At 40.4% G+C, this 21,317-nt stretch overlaps 1 protein-coding gene across 1 annotated transcript in view; it reads right to left on the bottom strand.

Annotated features, from left to right (window-relative positions):
- The window catches only part of AGL26 (tRNA (cytidine(34)-2'-O)-methyltransferase), a 51,781-nt gene extending 50,126 nt beyond the window's left edge, over window positions 1-1,655 (bottom strand). The window contains exons 1-2 of the mRNA XM_087401324.1: window positions 1,309-1,655; window positions 633-754 (exon numbers count right to left, since the gene is read on the bottom strand). Of these exons, the coding sequence (XP_087257450.1) occupies window positions 633-754; window positions 1,309-1,606 (420 nt within the window). The 5' untranslated portion in view covers window positions 1,607-1,655. The remainder of the gene's footprint in view (window positions 1-632; window positions 755-1,308) is intronic.
- Between the last annotated feature and the right edge of the window lie 19,662 nt (window positions 1,656-21,317).

Genomic DNA, 21,317 nt, shown 5'->3' with positions numbered 1-21,317 from the left:
GGTCTCATCACTCACACCTGATGACAAATACTTTGACCTACTATGAGCCTTGCCCTAACTATGTAAGTCATGCAAATGATAAATTATTCATTTAATGACAATCTCACAAAAGGGAATTTGTTTTGTGTTCAAGCATGCGGACTAGGGCTGCTAAATTACCTGTGCCAAGGAAACCATTGTCTGGCCTCAGAGACTTGCAAATGGATGCAAATGCGAATAACTACACAGTTTCAACAGTATCCATTAAAACTTATAGTCTTGACCACTGATACTGATATGGTGATGTTTCTATTTCTTTTCAATCTGTTTTAGTTGCTGTCAAAAACTGTTTCTTTGGCTATCACGAACCTCGTTTGCAGTCCTGTAGTTTGTGATAGTATGTTATGAAAACTCACACCTACTGTTAAAAGTCTCTTCCTCACCAAGTCCTTGACATGGAAACTGCTGTGGTACAATAGATAAGGTTTTAAAATGTGATTCTTTTCTCAGTTACGTCCAAGCATCATCTCTGGAATGTGACTTGTATAAACATTTTATCTCACTTTTTATGCAAACCAGTACCTTCAAAATCAACAACCCTTGAGAAATAAATAAGAGCATAACAAACAATAGACATTTGTAATTTCAAATACCTGTGGTGAGAACAAAACTACTTGTAGATGGCTCTTTTTTTTTGAATCCTTGACATTCTCCCCTATAGTGGAAACCCAAGGTCTCAAACTGTCTTCTGTAGCAGGCTGCTTGTCCTGAGATGCTGCACCATTCAAAAATCAACCAATTTGCCCTTTGAAAAGGGATCTATGCCGTAAGAGCTAAGGACAAAAAAAAAAGAACATAAAAATGGCACCAACGTCCTTACTTTTTGGGTAATAACAGCAGACGTGACACGCCTATTGGAAATTAACATTTTTTAAAACACTATATTATTGTCTTCTCAAGATTGTTGAATCATGTGACAACAAAATGCAATGATAAACAGTAATGACTCCATGCTAGCGCTAAAGCTATAAGCTAAGCAGTCGTTATTTTGCTCTATAACATCCTCACATACACTTAAAAGTGTTAAAAATACAAATCCATATTGGTAAGTGTTTTTTCAAGGCGAATGACTTTACACAACCGTACCACTGCACCTACCATGATTTCAAAAGCCAGAAACGTTTGCGCACAACTTGATCATCTAACTTAACTAATTCCAAGCAATAGATACCATATTAAAAACCACAATGTGAGAGGTAAGCCACCCGCTAGGAGCAGAATGAGGTGATAACAGAGAGAGAAATCACACACTGCATTACAGCAGAATACCTGTGACACAGAAGCGCCTGGAAGTCGGTGCAAAGATGGAGCAAGGCCGGGTGGACCTCCATTTTTTATGCGAAGAGCGATCAGGCTGGGGCGAACAGAGGTTGCGGGAAGCGCGAGGAGGGGCAAAGCCAATAAGCCGAGCACCACAAGGGAGGAGAGACTTATAGAAGCAGTTCATAGGTGGAAGGGCAACAAAGCCTCCTCTACTCAGGGGGTAGGAAGAGGCCATGCATATGAAAGTGGTCACTTCCATATGAGGTAGAGGGGCTAGGAGTTGATCCACGTCAGCAATTAACATGTAGGCAAGTCAGGAAAATTTTAACACTTTGATATGACGAGTACTCACAACCCGTGCTTTGCACTAGCAAAGATGCATGACCATCCCCCATCTGAAGGTGGATCTTCCCTCAACCAACCTCCAGAATGATCGATTCTTAAATTGCTAATCAATTCACCTTGCATGCTTGGATTGGCTTTTGAAATTTTGGCTAAGTCTTATCCCATGGCTCGTCCGGCACGGAAGCGTGGCTACTAGAGCTCGAATGAATTGTTCTAACTTTCATTTGGTTGCGATGGTGCTAGGTGAGTCGGCATACCTCTCCATTGGATTTGCATAGTTGATTCTTCGGCATGAGATTGGAAAAAAGACGTTGGCAACTTCGAGGATCCCTCTGCGTCATATTATTTATATTACAAGAAAGACCTCTTTGTTGGAGACTTGTCTTTTTTACAATTTGTTAATATGAGAAGGATTGTTAAGTTGACTTCTACCTTTGTGATCTTTGAGAAGGGACTTAGTAATAATGGATGATTCCCATTTGTGATTATTTAAGGAGACTCCAACTTTAGCAATTTGTCAAAAGGAGTTGAATAGGAATGGATTACTCCCACTTGTGATTTGAGTATTGAGAGTTGCACATGGGTGCATCTAGTTCACTTGAACATTTTGTTGGAAATGGAATTTGTCTCATAATGAAGTAGGATAGATCGTTTGCTAGGATGAACACACACACACACACTCTTATATTTTGGTGAAATCTCTACAGCTTTATATTACACAGAGTAGGCCCTAGAAAGGTGCTGAGAGTTGTGGTGCCATGAGCACATGAATCAGAGGCTAAGGTATGTGCTAAGGAATGTATTAAAGTAGCCACCCTAAGATGTGGACTACATGATGTGGAGATGTGGATTGAGGATATCCACAAGGAGAGATAGGGATAAGAGGATCCCAAATGTGTTGACTATTCAAAGGGCACTCTCTATATAAGAGGCCTATCATGTATTGTTGAGAACAAGAGAAGAAATGCACATGCACTCAAGATTCTGTTTATGAGTCCAAGCTAATCTATCTTGGAACCTAATTGACTTGAGGTACATGTCATGAGCACTTTCTTCAATATGTCTCCACATAGATTTCATCCACCTTAGAGCGCTCCGTCGATCCTGAGGCACACATATTTTGTCATGGTATCAGAGCTTAGGTCTAGTCTCTTAGATCAGTTATAGGCATGCCTTAGGAGCTCATGAGTTCTTTTAGGTTAGTTTTAGTTTTAGTTTTAGATTGAGAGTTCTCTTCTACCTGGAGAAAAAGCATGCCAAAAGCACAAGTGCATGAGATGACCATAACACAAAGCATGGCATCCACACATAAAGCATTAAGGCACATGGAAGAACAAAGCATCATGCGTCAAGCGAAGAAGCGAACGCCATTGACATGAAGCATTGAAAAGCAACATCCTTGCCACCTTTAGCCCATATGTTTGTGATCAAACCTGACCACCTGAGAGTAGCTATGAAAGTATCCCGGGGAGGTATTGACATGTAAAAAGCCACACTTGACCACCTTAAGTAGCAATGCAAGCACTAAGGGGAGGTGATGGAATGTAACTCACATCTGACACCTTGCAGTAGCCAAAGGATCATGGCACCAAGGGGAGGTGTTGAGAGTTGTGGTGCCATGAGCACATGAATTAGAGGCTAAGGTATGTACTAAGGAATGTATTAAAGTAGCCACCCTAAGATGTGGACTACATGATGTGGAGATGTGGATTGAGGATATCCACAAGGAGAGATGTGGATCAGAGGATCCCACATGTGTTGACTATTCAAAGGGCACTCTCTATATAAGAGGCCTAACATGTATTGTTGAGAACAAGAGAAGAAATGCACATTCACTCAAGATTATGTTTATGAGTCCAAGCTAATCTATCTTGGAACCTAATTGACTTGAGGTACATGTCATGAGCACTTTCTTCATCATGTCTCCACATAGGTTTCATCCACCTTAGAGCGCTCCATCGATCCTGAGGCACACATATTTTGTCAAAAGGGAACATGCAATCATAGCATCAAGCAGCTAACCTATTTGATGAGCACATAGGAAATCACAGAGTGATGTGAAATATTGACCAATGGTGTCAATATTGAATATTTTTTTCAAGTAATAATGTGTCTAGTATACTTGAACTTTTTGTAATGGACTTGTATTGTTCTATGTTTGTTCTTTTTTTAATTTTGCACACGCACACACACACACACAAGGCATGAGTGCATAGATCAAATATGCAAGTATGCTCGTACACAATTACGTGTCTACATGACGATGACAATTAAGTATGAGCATGAAGAAATGAAGAAAGGAAAAGAGGAAATATAGGCCTTTGACCATAAATGCATACTTCTGCATTGAGAAGGACATATATATGACTAGGGGTCAAAAAGGGAAGGACATGGACCAAAGATATTGACATGAGAATGATTATATTCATCCCCATGGTGGGAATTCTCCCCAGCCCTTCAATTCTAGCATGACTTGTCTACTCGAAAAGCCTTCATACAAGATCCAAAAAAGATAGAGGCCCTTATGCATAACCATATATGGGCATGTACACATGAATATACATAAGGGCACACACACACACACACACACATATATATTAGTGTATTTCCTTTTTATATACAGATACATATAGTCATTGGGGACCTATGGTTACCTCATCGGAGGTCCTTAATGCACAAGGACTAATATGCGAACACCTTTACCCCTCTAGGTTGATTTTCCCACCTACTACAATAAAAATAGATTTGCACATGCACACACACACAAGCGCGTGCACGCACGCATACACACACACACACTTTTTCTCGATCGTCCATGACACCATACAGAGTTAAACGTGTGTATATGACCCTTTATAGAGATATATACATGAGCAGGTACATAGACAAATATACACAAAACTTCCTTTAAAGATTGAAGTATAGCATGCATGTGGAAATATGAAAATACTGGAAAAAAACAAATATCCTCATATTGTTGGATGGGAGAGGTAGCGTAGAATAAGGGCCTTGCCCTAAAAAGATTGTGAAAAATATGGAGGGAATTGAATACGAGATAAGGGCTTTGGAGTGGAGTAAATGGCGAGAGAGCTTTAGGGAATCGAGTACAGGATAAGGGCTCTAGAATGGATTCAAGACATAATGGGGAAAGTGTCCAAAGCCCACTACCTTGATCCCAACAACAGATACATTAGCCACGCTTGGAGAAATGCAAGCATTTATGCCTGGACTTTCCCGCCTCTTGGAAAAAGTGTATCCAAAGCCTTCTACCTCTTGCTTAGGGACCTCCCAAATGCTAGACAGACTTACCAAAGGGACAGTGCCATAGAGCCACCTAACATCTCAGGAGAAGCGATAGTCTCACACCACGAGAATGGAGATCATCATGGGCTAAGCGTGGCATGGAGACTATTCAACCTCCTACTACGTACTAATGTTGTCTCATTCTGCACGCTTTATTCAAATGCACCCTCCTCTCTCTCTCTCTCTCTCTCTCTCTCTCTCTCTCTCTCTCTCCAAGGATTGAATGTGTAGACAAGTGAATCTGAGGCTTTGACGAATGAAGCTAGCATGCAACTCGCAAACCAATATACGTGGCATCATATTGGAAAGAACACTTTACATGATAGCTGAGGACAACATGCTACCACAAACTTTGATGGAAGCTTCCCAAGTTATTTAGCTACCCGCATCCTTTTCCTCGCATTCATCTTCTCTGTCACATGCCCCTTGCCTACTATAGCCCCTCTCTGCACCTTGTGGGTGCTCATGCATGGTCTGATTGTTCCATAAGAGCATGGGGAGGACTAGGTTGGGTAGTGGAACATTGAGACAATAATGTGCGCATGTCGAATACTATGAATCCCCCCTAACGTGGACCATGACTCTCACTTTTTCACTTTGTATGGATTAAGACTACATTGGTTGTATGAGACGCTTGTAACGTTCCCTGGTTTGCTCGATTCTTTGAATGTTGGATTGCACTGACATTCTGATCATTAGCAGAGCTATATGCTTTAATGTAAATGGTAGGGAATGAGAGAATACTGCTAGTGGGCTACCAACATTAGCGAAAGCTCCATGAAATCCCTAGCCTCGGTCTCCCAAGAAAACTTTACGTGACCACAAAGCTTGTAGTAATAATCTCACAGAGAAATAAGGCCCCATCTAGCTAGGTAACACTGAAAGATGTTGAGATGCCACAGATTGCGCAAAACCTTGTGACCTTAGGGATATTTGTTATACACTAGCAGATCGAGCATACGCCCTCTCCTCGATGTGCTTGTTTGAATGGTGCACTCTTCTGCATAGGATTCCTTTGCTTTGGCTTGTATGTATTCTTGTATGTATTCACTGCTTCTTTTAACGAGTTCCTTGCAATCTTTTGTTCAAGGCTCTCATAACTACGCAAATAACTAGCTCACTACTTGATTGGTTGAGCTCTTCTAGAGCTCCCCTGCCCCATGATCAACTATTTTAGCAATCAGAATGGCGTGTCTATCATTCCCCCCTTGCTCAACTCATCTGCAGCATGACAAACGTCCTAACATTTTGGTCTATCACGGAGGGTTGTATTAGCATTAGCTGGGATGAACATTCATACCCGCACAAATAGGTCTCAAGAGTCTGAAAAAGTTTTACTTAAAGTGTAAAGAATTAGTAGCAACCCATTGATGTAGAATCAATCATAACCATGACTCTTTTGAATTGGCTTCAAATATTCCTATATTTTTCTAGCTTACTGAGATTTATTTGAGATGGACTAAGTAGTACTAACCCCTATCATGGAACTTTGGTGTAGAACTCAAGATGTTTATGAAGTGATTCATAATCTGATTGTGATTGTTGGAGTAGTCAAGTGACTTAATGTGCTTCCCTATTTTTTTTAAATATAAAAGATGACCCTGGCACACATGAAATACTAGGACTTATCAAAAAAACCCTTCTACATGGTGCTTGCCCCCTTTATAAGAGACACTAACATGTGTAGGAAGGGTTCTAGACAATTATACTTAAAATAGAAATTGAGTGGTCACTGGTCTTCTTGAAATAGGAAACTGTTCTACTTTGATTTTAAGGCTTTGAGTAATAGAAAAGTAGAAAGGATATCTTTTTACCCTTAAGGGCCGATATAAAACTTATGGGCCTAATGGTATATTCTTACTTTTATGCCCTTAAGAATAGAGACAGGATGTGACCATTTTTGATCTTGTACGATGGATAAGAACAAATTATGGAGGGTGATTGGTTCCAAAAAGGAGCCATTGAATAATAAGAAAAAGGGAATAGTATTTTTTGAAGTTTTTGAAGACACTTTTCTACTACAGCCGCTACTTGATAACTTAAGTATTTTTTACAGTATTAAGAAGATTCAACAATGATTTGTATACTTCCTTTGGACAACGACTCCTTTTTTCACTATTAAAATGTTGAGAATGAAAGGGATAACAACCGTGGCTGAGCAACGAAGCCTCGGTTAAAGCATCAAAAAATGGTTCTAACTCTTGTTCTACCTTGATTGACACGGGTGAGTTTGGCCACCTTTCCCAACGTTTTTGATGCATAAGGATGACATAGGAGTACATCTTCCATGACAATACAACACTACCTAGCTGCATTTTTGGGCTTACTTAAGGCCTTAGTAGCAGTTCTATCTAATATAGCTTTTCCTAGTGAAATAGGAGTATAATTTCCAAGGGTTTTTAAAGAAAATTTGATTTTTTGAACTTATGAGGTTTGGAACTTGAAGAGAAGGAAACATGAAGTTCAGACTATGAATTTTGGAGGGATACAATTTAGAACTACATTTTCAAAAAGACATGGTATGGTTGTGGCTGCCATTTTGAAATTAATCAAAACATTTTCAATGGATAATCAAAGTCATGTTTGAGGTTCCTTCAACAATTGAAATGTAAGGAATAATGTTAAGGTGAAAGGAAGGAACCCCCTTGATATAGTTCTTATTGTTTGAAGACAACATATTTTACAAGGATGAAATTCATGATGGCCTCTTGTGAAATTGTTTTTGTGTTTTGGATATGATTAAATGGTCATGGCCTTCAAAAGCAAATATATATATATATATATATATATATATATAAAAGGTGGGCTTCATGCCTTACGTTATCTGATTTTACTAAGTCAGAAGTGACAAAAGAGCAAAGGAGTAGATTAAGGAATTTAAATAATAGGCAAGGCAACACACACACACACACTTACTCTTTAGTGAAATATCTATAGCTTTATATTACACAGAGTAGGCCCTAGAAAGGGAACATGCAATCATAGCATCAAAAAATCTCATTGTAAGACAAGTATATAGGATTATCTATCTAACGAGCACATAGGCAATCATAGCGTGATATGAAATATTAATATTGAGTGTTTTTTTCAAATATAATGTGTACAATATACTTGAATATTTTGTAATGTAGTTGTAGTGTTCTATGTTTGTTCTTTCTTTAATTTTGAAGTATCTTTATTTTGTATTTTCTTATGCATAAGTCATACTATTAAAAAGACACTATCCTACATTGTACTTGTAATTTGTTACTTTAATCAATCTTTTGTTGAATAATATATTATCTACTTTAGATATCTTTGTGCCTATATTATGGTAGAGATTAGCTTCTTGTAGTTTCAAGGGCTTTTTTCTTTGTTTTGTATTTCATGATCTTGTTATTTTCAATGATCCCCAAGTACTTTGTTGTTAGATTACTTTGGTCTTGTATAGCATTTAACTATATTATAGGTTCAATGTGGCCATCATTTTGAACCAAACTATAATATTTATATCAAATGCTTGTGAAATCCAATATAATATCACTGAGTCACCTCATAGTCCACCTTCTTTAGAAATTGTAGCCATTCTTAATAAATATTGGTCCCTGCTATCAACTTGTGTAATGTCTTTGACTAGTCGAATGATAAATGTATTTGTGTATCTTCAAGTGCACTTGTATTGATTTGTAAAAGTATTTCATGGTATATTTAATTATTTCTTAGATTGTGTGTACATAATTAAGCAATTAAGCAATGCTATATAAAGGCAATCTCTTACATTGTAGCTATTTGTGTCTTAACACAAAACCTAGTTTGCATCTTGTTTGCATTTTCTTGTGGAAAGTTCATGGTTAGATATCATTTCTTAGAACTATTTAATTCTTCAGTTTCAAATTTTATATCTTTGTTTTGTTTGACAAACCTTTTTAGTGTGTTTTTAAACAATTATTGGTTCATAGTGTTGACATTTTTAAAAACTTATCATTCTTATTCGTTTGAAGAAATTGTTGGCTTATTTGGTGCGAATAAAGTGCTATGTTTTTTTCGCCATTCTTCTATCCAATTTATACCAAAACATCAATTCTAAACCACCATGAGTATTCTCTTATTCACATTAATAAACTATTATTTATGGTGTTCACATTATGTATCTTGGAAATTGGTTTTTCATCAAATAAAACCTATATAATTGTAGCATCTATTGACCCTGGGTTAGGCCAACTAGTATGCAGTCACCGAGCATAGAGCATGGATAGTGGGAGCAGTAGTCAAATAGCATTTTACAGCAATGGGTGCAGATGATTTCGGAGTATCGACCTATAGGCGAGTAACAGCGAGTGCACTGAGCGCGTGCTTAAATGGAAGGTGGTTCTTAGGTAGAAACTAAGTTATAATAGGCAGGGAAGAGAACAAAACAACAGTGTGCCAAGTTCTCCTCCTCAGACCTGAATTGCTATTTAGTGCAAGATGAGGTGGCTTGGTTATATTACGCATCTTGTTTCAATGAATAGAAGATTACTATCTCCTTTTGTACTACTAATTGCCATTTCACTAAGTGTTGATATATGTAACTGTATGTTCTCTCGTCTCCATACGGTTTCCTCTCGATAGCTATGCCCGTCCTTCGAGTGTTCAACATTGGCACCTATTCTACATCTGAGCACACCTACCTTAGAATTGCAAGAGTAAGATCTTCACTTAGCATAGCATTAGATTGGGAACTAGACCGAGTGCCCCTAAGTTAGTCGAGTTGGTGGTAACAGGGAAGTGTCAACATTTTGACGATTTTGCTTGGGAGGGTCAAGTAACTTTCAAGTTGACAAGCTATCAGGGTAGGAAATTTAGAGGACTGAGTTGGTAAGCTTAGTGTTGGTGGGAAAAGGAGATTTCATGATTACCCATGACAAAGAAAAATAGTTGTTGAAAATCGTGGGTTACTATAGGAAGTTTATTCAAGTAACTCTAAGTGAGTGGCATTAGAGTGCTTGAAGGCTGGGGTGTGGGACACATAATATAATCGGATTGTTTTCCGATTGCTTCTTGCCGCCGCAAGAAATATTTAACACATGCTCGAAGAGAAGAAGAAAATACATAGTTAGACATGAAGAGTATCTAAGTTAGAGGCAATGGTTACATCCGACTATGCGGAGTGGAGCAGTCTCGAAATCAGAGCTCAATGCTCAAAGGAGGCTAGCAGGAGCAATTGTCCAACAGGAGCGATGCACACAAAAGGAGAGACTCTGCTACGCTACCCCAAGGGAGGAAGTTGACTACTATGCAAAGCCAGAAGGGCCAGAACAATGGTGTCAGGCCAAGGCATCCCAGAATGTTGGCGCCACCGTCGTGGCAAATGGAATCCAAGCACTCATCTATGGAGAGTTTGGATTTCAAATGGATGGCCATTTCTTTGATCAAACAACAGCTAGAATACGAAGACCAACTCAAGGAGCGATGCAAATGTCATCAATGTTACTCGGCTATTGTACCTGAAAGAGTATGACCAGGAAGGTATGAAGCTAGAAGACTAGCTCTACAACAGATGGACAAAGAGCCCATCAACATGAAGACATGCGTGCTTCGGATGGAGAGAGACACCACCGTAGATCCAAGGTAAATGAAGAGCAACTAAGGCAGTTCACTTGAGTTCCTCTCACAATATATAGAGAATCTACTCGGTCGACAGGTATATGTCAGGTGATACCTTTGAGACTTGAAGATAGTACCAATCGAGTTAGGAGTCTACAACGACCTCACAATCTAGAAGGTACCAAGGAAGAGCAAGTGAGTTAGTCCTTCTGAATGGTAGAACTACCTATTTGGGTTTTGGGGCGGAGAAATTCAAGTCCAACTCCAATATTAAGGCAAAGTTTTAAAATTTTAATGGTACAAATGATAAAGATCCTTACAGTCATTTGCAAAGTTTTTTGCATGTTTGCCATATCAATGGTGCAACCACAGATGAAGAGTATATGGGCTATTTCCCATGTACCTTAATTAAGAGAGCTCAAAGGTGGTTCAATCAATTTCCAATTGGGTATTTCCCCAATTGGTATGCCATGTCCGAAGCTTTCTTGCGAAGGTTTTGATTAAAACTTAATGAAGAAGATGTGAGAACAAAGTTGAGTGAGCTAAAATAGAATAAAGGTGAGTCTATCCAAGACTTTGTTCTTAGGATGAGGGCTCTTATCAATCAGTTGAGTACAACTCTAGATGACAAGCCTATGCAAGCCTGGATAATCATAGGATGTACCCAGGTTGATTTATGCCAGCAGATAGTCAATCCGACTAGAACCTATGAGGAACTGTTGAACTAAGCTATTGCTTTGGAGAAAAGTGAGGGCACAAAAACAAAAGTAAAGAAGAAGGAGGATGAAAGTGATGATGAGGAGACTTCCACTAAGAAGGATAAGTTGAAGAAAGCCCTAAAAGAATTGGGTATCTGAGGTAAACCAGGTAACAATGAGAAGTGGTGCAACAAGTGTTCTAGAGGTGGACATGTGGAAGAAGATTGCAAGACTAAGTAAGTATTACAATACTTGTACCAAGTTCGGGCATGATGACTCATAATGTTGGTTTAATGGCAAAAATAGACAAGTATTGATACTATACTCGAGCCTCTGTTCCAAGAATAGAATTCGCAACATAATGTACCGCCACACCAACTCGAAGGAGCTACACTCTCTAGCATTCTAAGTTGCCCTGTGTCAATTCCGATTGGAATCTTATTATGGAATTGTCCCAATCTCTAAGAGAGTTTCAAAGGCTGGATTGAACTCCCAAATCCCCCTCCACCTCTGGAACCTCTTCCTGTACTATCTTGAGAATCTTTGAATCCATTCTCATCTTCTATGGGTTCTCTAAGCGCAATTCAGAGTTGGAGGTTGCAATCTATTCACTCCACACTTCAGATTGCCATGGTCCATCTACAACATAGTGTGATTTTGGCGCAGCAAGGAGTGGCTTTCCACTACCTCATCGTAGACAATCTTCATGCTGTCAAGCTGCTCCTCTAGACTGTCTTGCTTGGCAGTGAGATCAAGCCTACCTTAGACCAGCTATGTGCACCTCAAAAAAGCAAGTTAGCTCCTACCAATACTGCATTTGAAGAAACAATTTGTGATCTAAACCTAGGGACGTGAAGCCAATAGTTGTCAAGGTAGTCTAGAGCTTGGGTAGCATGGGCCATATTCATTTGCCATTGTGACTTGGTGCCATCATGATCATCCTGCATCAACATAGGATTGGGTGAAAAATGATCAAGAGGAGACAAGGTTCAAAGAGCTATAGGAGGGACAGGGAGTGTGATAGTGCAGTTGAAGTTGGAGTGGCTACCATTACTTCACCAATTTTATGCTCTTGCTTGTTTTCCTTTTGTTGCTCGACCAGTGTCTCTTGCGGTTGCTCAGTGTTAGTCTTGTCACCTGTAGGAACTTCTTGGTACCTACTTCACCTGTGGATGACTTGTTAGCCCTATCCCTGACTTTGATTGCTCCTAAGAGGTGCCCTCACCATTGTTAACCTCCACATTCTCCTAACCACTATGGTCCCTATGCTCCTGGGAGCCATGTTTCTTAAAGTGTTGCTCGCTGTCCTTAGCTCCAAGTGTTTCACCTCCTCCAATGGGCGCGAGAATGGAGTTTGGCCACCACTGTACCTCATCAGACATGAGTTTGTAATGTACCATACACAAGTGGGATCCGAGCTTGCAGTGGTTCTGGCATTTTGGGTGCATTTCCTGACAGCCTTCAACTATGATTTGAAGGTCTTCTCAAAGATGGAAAATCAATCCACTTGGTGGTCATCTTCTAATGCTTTTGACCATCTGAGCCACATATTATTGTGGCATATACCCCAGGCTCTTCCTCAAGCCGATGAACTCCCAAAATTTTTTTGCAGACTACTCAGAGGCCTTTGCCAAATGCCTTGTTGATCAGATATCCTTGTGAACCTGAGTAGCTGCCATTGTCAAAATAAGCATCATAGCATTTGGTGGCTGCTAGTTGACCCAGGGATGGTGGTGTCTTCATCCAAAGAACTTCCAAAATTTTGGAGCTTATGCTGGCATGTGCATCTTGAATGATCATGATGTAATCCTCATTGTCGTAGGATTCAAGGATCTCTTCTACCAATGTTTCCTTCCACACTTGCTCCCAAGCTAATTCATGAACTTTAGGAGTTTGTTGCTCCTCAGGCTCCCTCTTACAATGTCATTGCTGAAATCTGCAATCGGGTGTGGAGGCGAGACACAAGAAGGTTCTTTGCTTCTTTTATGCCAATTGTTGCATGCCTTGTGCTCTTCCATGATAATGAACATGGTATAGATTGCAACAGACCATAGTGGCAACGTAAGGGATAGGAAGGTAATCAAAGATGAAGACAAAGAGAGCAAGCAGATGATATGAGAGTGTAAGAATAAGTGATGAAAAGAACAGAGAGCCAAAGTTAATTTATGATGACCATCTGCTAAAAATGGATGTTCCATGACTTGAATGGTTGGATGATTAGTGAAACATCCCCTTCTTAAATATTATAAACCAAAATCAATGTCTCCATAACAGTCAAACTACCATGTGTGTGCATGTAGCATATCCCTTCTACTGTCACCAAATAGCTGTAGGCATTTGTATTGGCACACAATCAACGAAGGCATTTGCAACCAAGGGACCTGTGACTGAGTTTTGTGTGACCGAGGAACCAGGCGCTTGGTAAGGCTTCACTTTTCTCCGATTATACAACTCAAGAACACATTTCCTTGCAAATCCTCAAGCTATACCACTCCGTTGGGAAAGACTTCAGTCAACCTGTAGGGCCCATTCCATCCAAGATTTTAATTTTTTTATAAGGGGGTCCCAGCTTAGGATTATATAGTAATACGAGGATTCATTTTTCCAAGTGCCTAGGCACAACATGCTGTTGAGATATCGAGCTCCACTCGCGATATGCCAGGGTGACTGTTGTGCATTTATGTCACCGACTTGTTAGCTGGAGATGCGGTTGGTACACCGCCCACGAATAATAGCTGGATGACAGCTATCCTTATCTACTCTAGTTTGTGGCTCAGTTAGTATGCCACCTTAGTTAGTTAAGTTTGGTTTGAGACCCACATATAGGGTTCTTCTATTTTCTTTGTACTTGAGTTCTTTTGGCTTTCACAACTAAGAAGAGGAAAACTGTTTTCAGCCTCCACCTTTGTGTGTATTCCCCCATTGTGCATGTGAGAAAGCCGCAAGTGAGACTCCTTCCCTCTCTCCCACTATCTTTACATGGTATCAGAGCCTTGTTCGTGGTAAGGAGCTCAAGAAAGCAAGCCAAGCTTGTGGTGTCCTGGTAAGAGGACTAGTGTTGCTTTCCTATTTCGAGTTTGGGAGCAAATCTCTGCAGGTAGCACAGCCAGAAGTGCAAGAGTGCACTGTCTCAGATTGAGACGCCCTTCGCGGTGTGGCGAGAGCGCAGTATATGCTGCGGGTGTGGGTGAAGCCCTCAGTGATTTTATTTTTCTGATTCGAGGCCATTTCGGGGCCCGTTTTGAAGGCAAAAGTTCTTCGCATGCACTCAGAAAAAGGCCCTGTTTTGGCTGTGCGACCACTGCGCGGCTAGTCGGTGAAAAGTTACCATAGAAATTGCATCGTATGCCTGTGTGTAGAGATATTGGGAGTTGCAGAATCATGCTTGTTGCCTGTTGATGCAAAATCGTCACTAGGAAGTGATTGTGTGGTGAAATACCACTTTCGTCAGTTTTGCAGATCTGCCCGTGTGAGGCAAAAGCTGTGTTTTTTGCAGTGACAGAATATTTTGCAGCGTTCTGTAATGGCATCTGATTCTCTTTCACAGATTGTCACTGAAAAGCTTGACAAGAATAACTTCCAGGCATGGAAGTTTAGAATGACGAATTTCCTTATGGGAAAAGGCTATTGGGAGTTCATTACAGGAAATGAAGAAGAACCTGTTCTTCCTAATGTTCCCAATCAATAGGAAATGCAGGCATTTAAAGGATGGCATGAGAGAGCCAGGAAAGTTATGTACTGGCTGTCTATCAGTATTTCGGACTCAATGATTGTGCATATTCAGGATGCAAGTACGCCAAAGGAGGCATGGGATACTTTGGCAAAAATGTACAGCACAAATACGCAAGCCAGGAAAATGCAACTCAAACAGGAGTTGCACAATGTGCAGAGAGAAAATTTGAGCATAAATGACTACCACATGAAAGTGAAGAAAATTGTAGATGCACTTGCTTCCATTGGGTCGCCAGTGGAAGATGATGATCTAGTTTCTATGACCTTGAATGGTCTAGGAAAGGATTATGCATAGTTCCGGACATCCATTGCCGTCCGTGAAAAATTTCCTGATTTTGAAGAGTTGTTTGCTCTTCTAATTTATGAAGAGCAGAGAAATGGGGGTGCATCTTCTTCAGCAGGAACTTCAAAAGAAACTGTCTTCTACTCAAATGCTGGCAGAGGTAGAGGCAGAGGTAGAGGAGGCCGATCTGCAGGCCGTGGTAGAAATCAGATTATGCAGCAAACTCAAGAAAACCAGTCCTATGCAGGAGGACGTGGTAACTCTAGAGGCAGGGGGAGCCAAAGAGGCCGTGGTGGATGGCAGAGAGGCCAAAATGCAAACAGCAATGTTGAATGCTACTATTGTGGCAAAATGGGTCATATGGCTAAGGACTACTATAAAAAGCAGAATGACATTATGAATGGAAAATTGCAGCAAGGCAATTATGCATCTTCTAGTAGGCAGGGTGATGACAGAAATGAGCATCTATTTATGGTGCAGCATATGACCAATTCTGTGACAAGTGCAGAAGAACGAAATGATGTGTGGTATGTTGACTCAAGTGTGTCAAACCACATGACAGGTCAGGCAGAATGGATGCAAGATGCAAGGAAAATGGAAAAGCCAGGATTTGTGGAGACTGGTGATGATACTGCACATCCTATTGTGCAGATTGGTAAAATTCCTTTGTCTATGCAGGATGGGAAAAAGAAATACCTGTCCGATGTATTTCATGTCCCGAACATCACCAAGAACATGGTTTCTGTTGGTCAAATGGTTGAGCAGGGCTTGCAGGTTAGATTTAATCCTCATGGATGCTTTGTTGAGGATATGAAAAATAACGGTCGCTTGATAGCAAAAGGAAAGAAGAAGGGCAGGATGTTTACGTTGGATGCGGACATGCCTGAATTGAGTGCAGCAATGTTTGCACATGGGACCGGTGTAGTTGCAGATATTGATATCTGGCACAAATGCATTGGTCATGTTAATATACAGCGACTTAAATCAATGCAAGCCCAAAATATTGTTGCAGGATTGCCTAAATTCAAGTTTGCAGAAATGCACAAGGTTTGTGAAGCCTGTCAATTTGGGAAACAGGCAAGGAAACGTTTTCCTAGGCATGTTCAAGAGAGTAAAAAGCCATTGGAATTAATCCACTCTGATGTGTGGACTACTAAAGCTGCATCTATTGGAGGCTGTCACTATTTTGTCACATTTATTGATGACTTCAGTAGAAAACTTTGGGTGTATTTTATGAAAAAGAAAAGTGAAGTGTTTGGGCACTTCAAAGCTTTCAAAGCTATGGTTGAAAAAGAAACAGGCCTGCAAATAAAATGCCTAAGGTCAGATGGAGGGGGAGAGTACCTCTCAAATGAGTTTGCAAGGTTCTTGCAGGAGCATGGTATAAAGCAGCAATATTCATGCAGCCATACCCCACAGCAAAATGGAATTGCAGAAAGGAAAAACAGGCATATTGGAGAGGTATCTCGGGCTATGCTAAATGAAAAAGATATACTAGATTATTATTGGGCTGAAGCAGTTGCTACAGCAGTTTATATAATGAACAGGACTCCCACTGCAGCAATACATGGCATGACGCCAGAGGAGATGTATACTGGTAGGAAACCAGATATTTCTCATTTGAAAATTTTTGGTTGCATTGCCTATGTCCATGTGCCAGATGAGTTGAGGTCCAAGTTGGATCCAAAAGCTGAGAAGTGCGTCTTTATTGGTTATTCTCTGCAGCAGAAAGGGTATAGATGCTATAACCCTTCTACACGAAAGTTCACAGTGAGCAGAGATGTTGTTTTTGATGAGATGAGCAGCTGGTATAAACTAGTAAATGTAATGATTGATGTAGATGCACAAAATGGTAATGCTACACAGAATTCACAGCAGCAATCACAAAATATTAGTGGACCTAGAGTGTCCTCTAGCAGTGGTTCACATACTTCGCCATGGACAGGCAGATTGAGATCAGGAGAATCTCCTCAAAGCAATGCAGAGAGTGGTATGCAGGTATCACGAAAAGGAAAAGAGAAGGTAGACCAGCCCATGTTTGATGTGAATGCAGGTCACTCTTATGTGGATGGTGAATCCAGTGGCTCAAAACAGAGCATAGATGATGAGTTGGGTATTCCTTCTGTTGTTACACCTGGAGTAAGGAAGGCCAGGGATGTTTTGAGAGCACCTGCAAGTGAGCCTATTTTGCGTAGGTCTACCAGGGTTAGGTATCCTGTGGATAGGCTGAAATATGATGGATTTACAGCCATTCACTATGCCTATATGGTCAAAGTGATACAGGAACCAGAACCCACTTCTTTTGAGCAAGCCATGGGAAATGAAAAATGGGAGAAAGCCATGGATGAAGAAATGGATGCCTTGGATGCAAATGCTACATGGGAATTGGTGCCTTTGCCTAAAGACAAGAATGCAATTGGCTGTAAGTGGGTTTATAAGATCAAGCACAATGCAGATGGTTCTGTGAATAGATACAAGGCAAGATTAGTTGTCAAGGGGTATGCACAGACATATGGCATTGATTATGAAGAAACTTTCAGTCCGGTTGCAAGGATGGCAACCGTAAGAGCAACCATTGCTATGGCTGCATCAAAGGGATGGTCTTTACATCAGATGGATGTAAAGAATGCCTTCTTGCATTGGTGATTTGCAAGAAGAGGTCTTTATGGAGCAGCAAGCAGGTTATCTTCATGCTATTCATCCTGAGTTTGTTTGCAGGTTGAAGAAAGCCTTGTATGGCTTGAAGCAAGCACCTAGAGCATGGTCTGACAAGATAGGACAGTATCTTGTCATTATTGGCTTTTAGATTTTCAAGGCAGATTTCTCACTCTATGTGAGAAAAACAGAGAAAGGGATTATGCTGCTGGTCATTTATGTTGATGATTTGATCATCACAGGTAGTGATGAAGATATCCTTCATGTGAAAATGCTATTGAGGCAGAAGTTTGAGATGAAGGATTTGGGAGAGCTGTGTTATTTCTTGGGCATTGAGGTGATTAGATCACCAAGTGGGATACAGCCCTTGCAGAGGCAGTATGGATTGGACATGCTGTCCAAATATGGGATGACAGGCTGTAAGCCTATTTCAGTTCCTTTGGAGCAGAATGTGAAGCTGAGCACAGATGCAGGTGAGCTTTTGGAAGACCCTACTATGTACAGACACATAGTAGGAAGTTTTATTTATATGACCATTACCAGGCCAGATCTAAGCTATGCTGTTGGATTGGTAAGTCAGTTTATGCAGGCTCCAAGGAAACCGCATTTGGATGCGGCTAGACGCATACTCAGGTATGTGAAGTCCACATTGCAGTATGGACTATTTTATGAGGCTGGGGTTCAGATACAGTTGCATGGATACACTGATGCTGATTGGGCTGGTAGTATTTATGATAGACGATCTACCAGTGGATATGTGTTCTCTTTTGGGAGTGCTGCAGTCACTTGGAGCAGCAAGAAACAACCTACAATTGCCTTGTCGAGCACAGAGGCTGAGTACAGGGGTGCAACAATGGCTGCATGTGAGGTAGCTTGGTTGCATAAGCTACTTTATGATATGCATCAGTCTACAGATGGGCCAGTTGTCATTTATTGTGACAACATGAGCAGTATACACTTGGCAAAGAACCCAGTCTTTCATGCTAGAACAAAGCACATTGAGGTGCATTATCACTATGTGAGGGAGAAAGTGTTACTAGGTCTTATTGATCTAGTTTATGTCAGCACAGAGGATCAGGTAGCTGACATATTCACGAAAGCATTGGGCGCAGAGAAGCTGCGCAAGTTCAAAGACCTGCTTGGTGTGCAGGAATTGGGATTGAGCTCGAGGGGGAGTGTTGAGATATCGAGCTCCACTCGCGATATGCCAAGGTGACTGTTGTGCATTTATGTCACTGACTTGTTAGCTAGAGATGCAGTTGGTACACCGCCCACGAATAATAGCTGGATGACAGCTATCCTTATCTACTCGTATGCCACCTTGGTTAGTTGAGTCTGGTTTGAGACCCACATATAGGGTTCTATATTTTCTTTGTACTTGAGTTCTTTTGGCTTTCATAACTAAGAAGAGGAAAACTGTTTTCAGCCTCCACCTTTGTGTGTATTCCCCCATTGTGCATGTGAGAAAGCCGCAAGTGAGACTCCTTCCCTCTCTCCCACTATCTTTACACATGCCTATCATGCCAAGATTTTCTTGAGTGCTAAATCAACTACTGCGACCATGTTGCTTGGAGGCATAGTTCATTTGGGTGGCTTAGCTCATGTAATCGCCCGTTGATTGCCTTGGATTCATCTAAATGATGCTCAGTTGCCACCTGGAGACTAGAAGCAATAAATTCCTACTTCTAATCCAAAAGTCATATGAAAAGGTCTTAGACACACTTGATAGACATTTCAGTAAGCCCAAACCATAGCATCAAGTTTAACATCCCAAGCACTCTTATGAGATTGCATTGTCTTAGTCAAAATTAAATTGAGTATCTTATTAGTGGATTTAGCTTCTCCGTTACATGAGCATAATAAATGGTTGAAATTTCATGCATAATATTGAATTCATCCTTCGGTAACAATTGCATAACTTCAATGAGAAAATGTGAGCCTTGATCACTAACAAGCTGTATGGGGCATCCATATCTGCAAATTATATTCTCAAAGCAATGCTTTGAGTCGAGTTATCATGAAGTGCCTTAGCTTTATCCCACTTAGTAGCATAATCAACAGTAGCCACTTAGTCACATAATCAATAGTATCCACTAAAATATACTTATTTTGTGTGAACCTGACAGGTTTGAAAGGACCAATAAAATCCAAATTGCATCTTTGGAAGGGTTCCTTAAGGATGAGTAGGCTGTAATGGCATAGGTTAACTTGGCAATAGATGTCCAATACATTGGCATCCTTAAACTTTCCGACCATAAACTTGCTTGCAAAACTTTCCTTGAGGTCAATTCTCTGAGAAAATGTCCACCTAATGGAGGATTACCAGAGTGAGCTTCTTGCAAAACTATAGCTTGCTCGTAGGAAATGTGTCCTCAGAAAAATAATCCATCAATTTGGCATACTTATGCTCATAATAATCAATTGCAAAGAGTTCGGCATCTGGAACTCCAGTAGTGTGAGTCCCTTAGTAGATTTTGGGGCAAGTACCCAAACAAACAATCAAGTCCTACATGAGTTTTCTCGAGCTTACGAACAATTTGAAAATTGAATTGTTATAAAAGAAGCATCCAACACATGATACATTCTTGAATGATAGTTTTGCTAATCAAATAAAGCAACGCCTGATGATCAACATAAAAAACAAAAGGGTCGTCAACTCTCAAGTAAATAATGCCTTAGTTTTTGCACACTGAACATCATGCCCAAAGCTTCTTGCTTGGTGGTGCTGTAGTTAGACTCTATGGGAGTCAATAAATAATTGACTAGCATAATACACTAGATAATCCAGATGACCATCTAGTTAAGCTAAAATAATTCCTAATGCATACCCAGAACTTGGGGCGACAACTCAATATGTATTACGTTACTACCCTCGTCCAAAATCCAAGGTATGGGGACAAGGTCCATATAGAATATGCTTGGATTTCCTTAAAAAATTTCAAATATGCAAGGGAAAAATATGAAAATCTAATGTCCCTCCCCCCACAAAATATAACAAGATTTTAATATTTGTGAGATATCTCAATAACAGAAGTGGAACGAAAGAAGGTGAGAGAGAGGGAGAGCCAAAAGAGAGAGACACACAAGTTTTGGTGGGTGCAGAACACCCTAATCTTCTATATCATCCATATATATATGTGTGTGTGTGTTTGAGTATTGTACATAATTGGGGTTAAGGTACAGTGGCCTTTAGCCCCCACAACCTCCCACTTAAAGGCCAATGTGCCTTTAAGGGAGAACAACCAATGAGCATACTATCCAATGCCCATCAATACACAACAATACTCAAACCGCTAACTAGGTAGAATCTTTGTTAGTCATCTGTATGGACCTTGAAAAGCTCTATGCGCTTGTCCTCAAGTACCTCCTGATAAAATGGTGCCTGACCTCAATATGTTTGGTCTTTGCATAAAAGACCGGATTCTGTGCTAGCT

The sequence above is a fragment of the Dipteris shenzhenensis genome, chromosome 30 (assembly GCF_047967505.1).
Source record: "Dipteris shenzhenensis isolate YYH24624 ecotype China chromosome 30, Dip_SZ_1.0, whole genome shotgun sequence".
Classification (NCBI taxonomy): domain Eukaryota; kingdom Viridiplantae; phylum Streptophyta; class Polypodiopsida; order Gleicheniales; family Dipteridaceae; genus Dipteris; species Dipteris shenzhenensis.
This window is presented reverse-complemented; position numbering and strand designations above follow the sequence as displayed.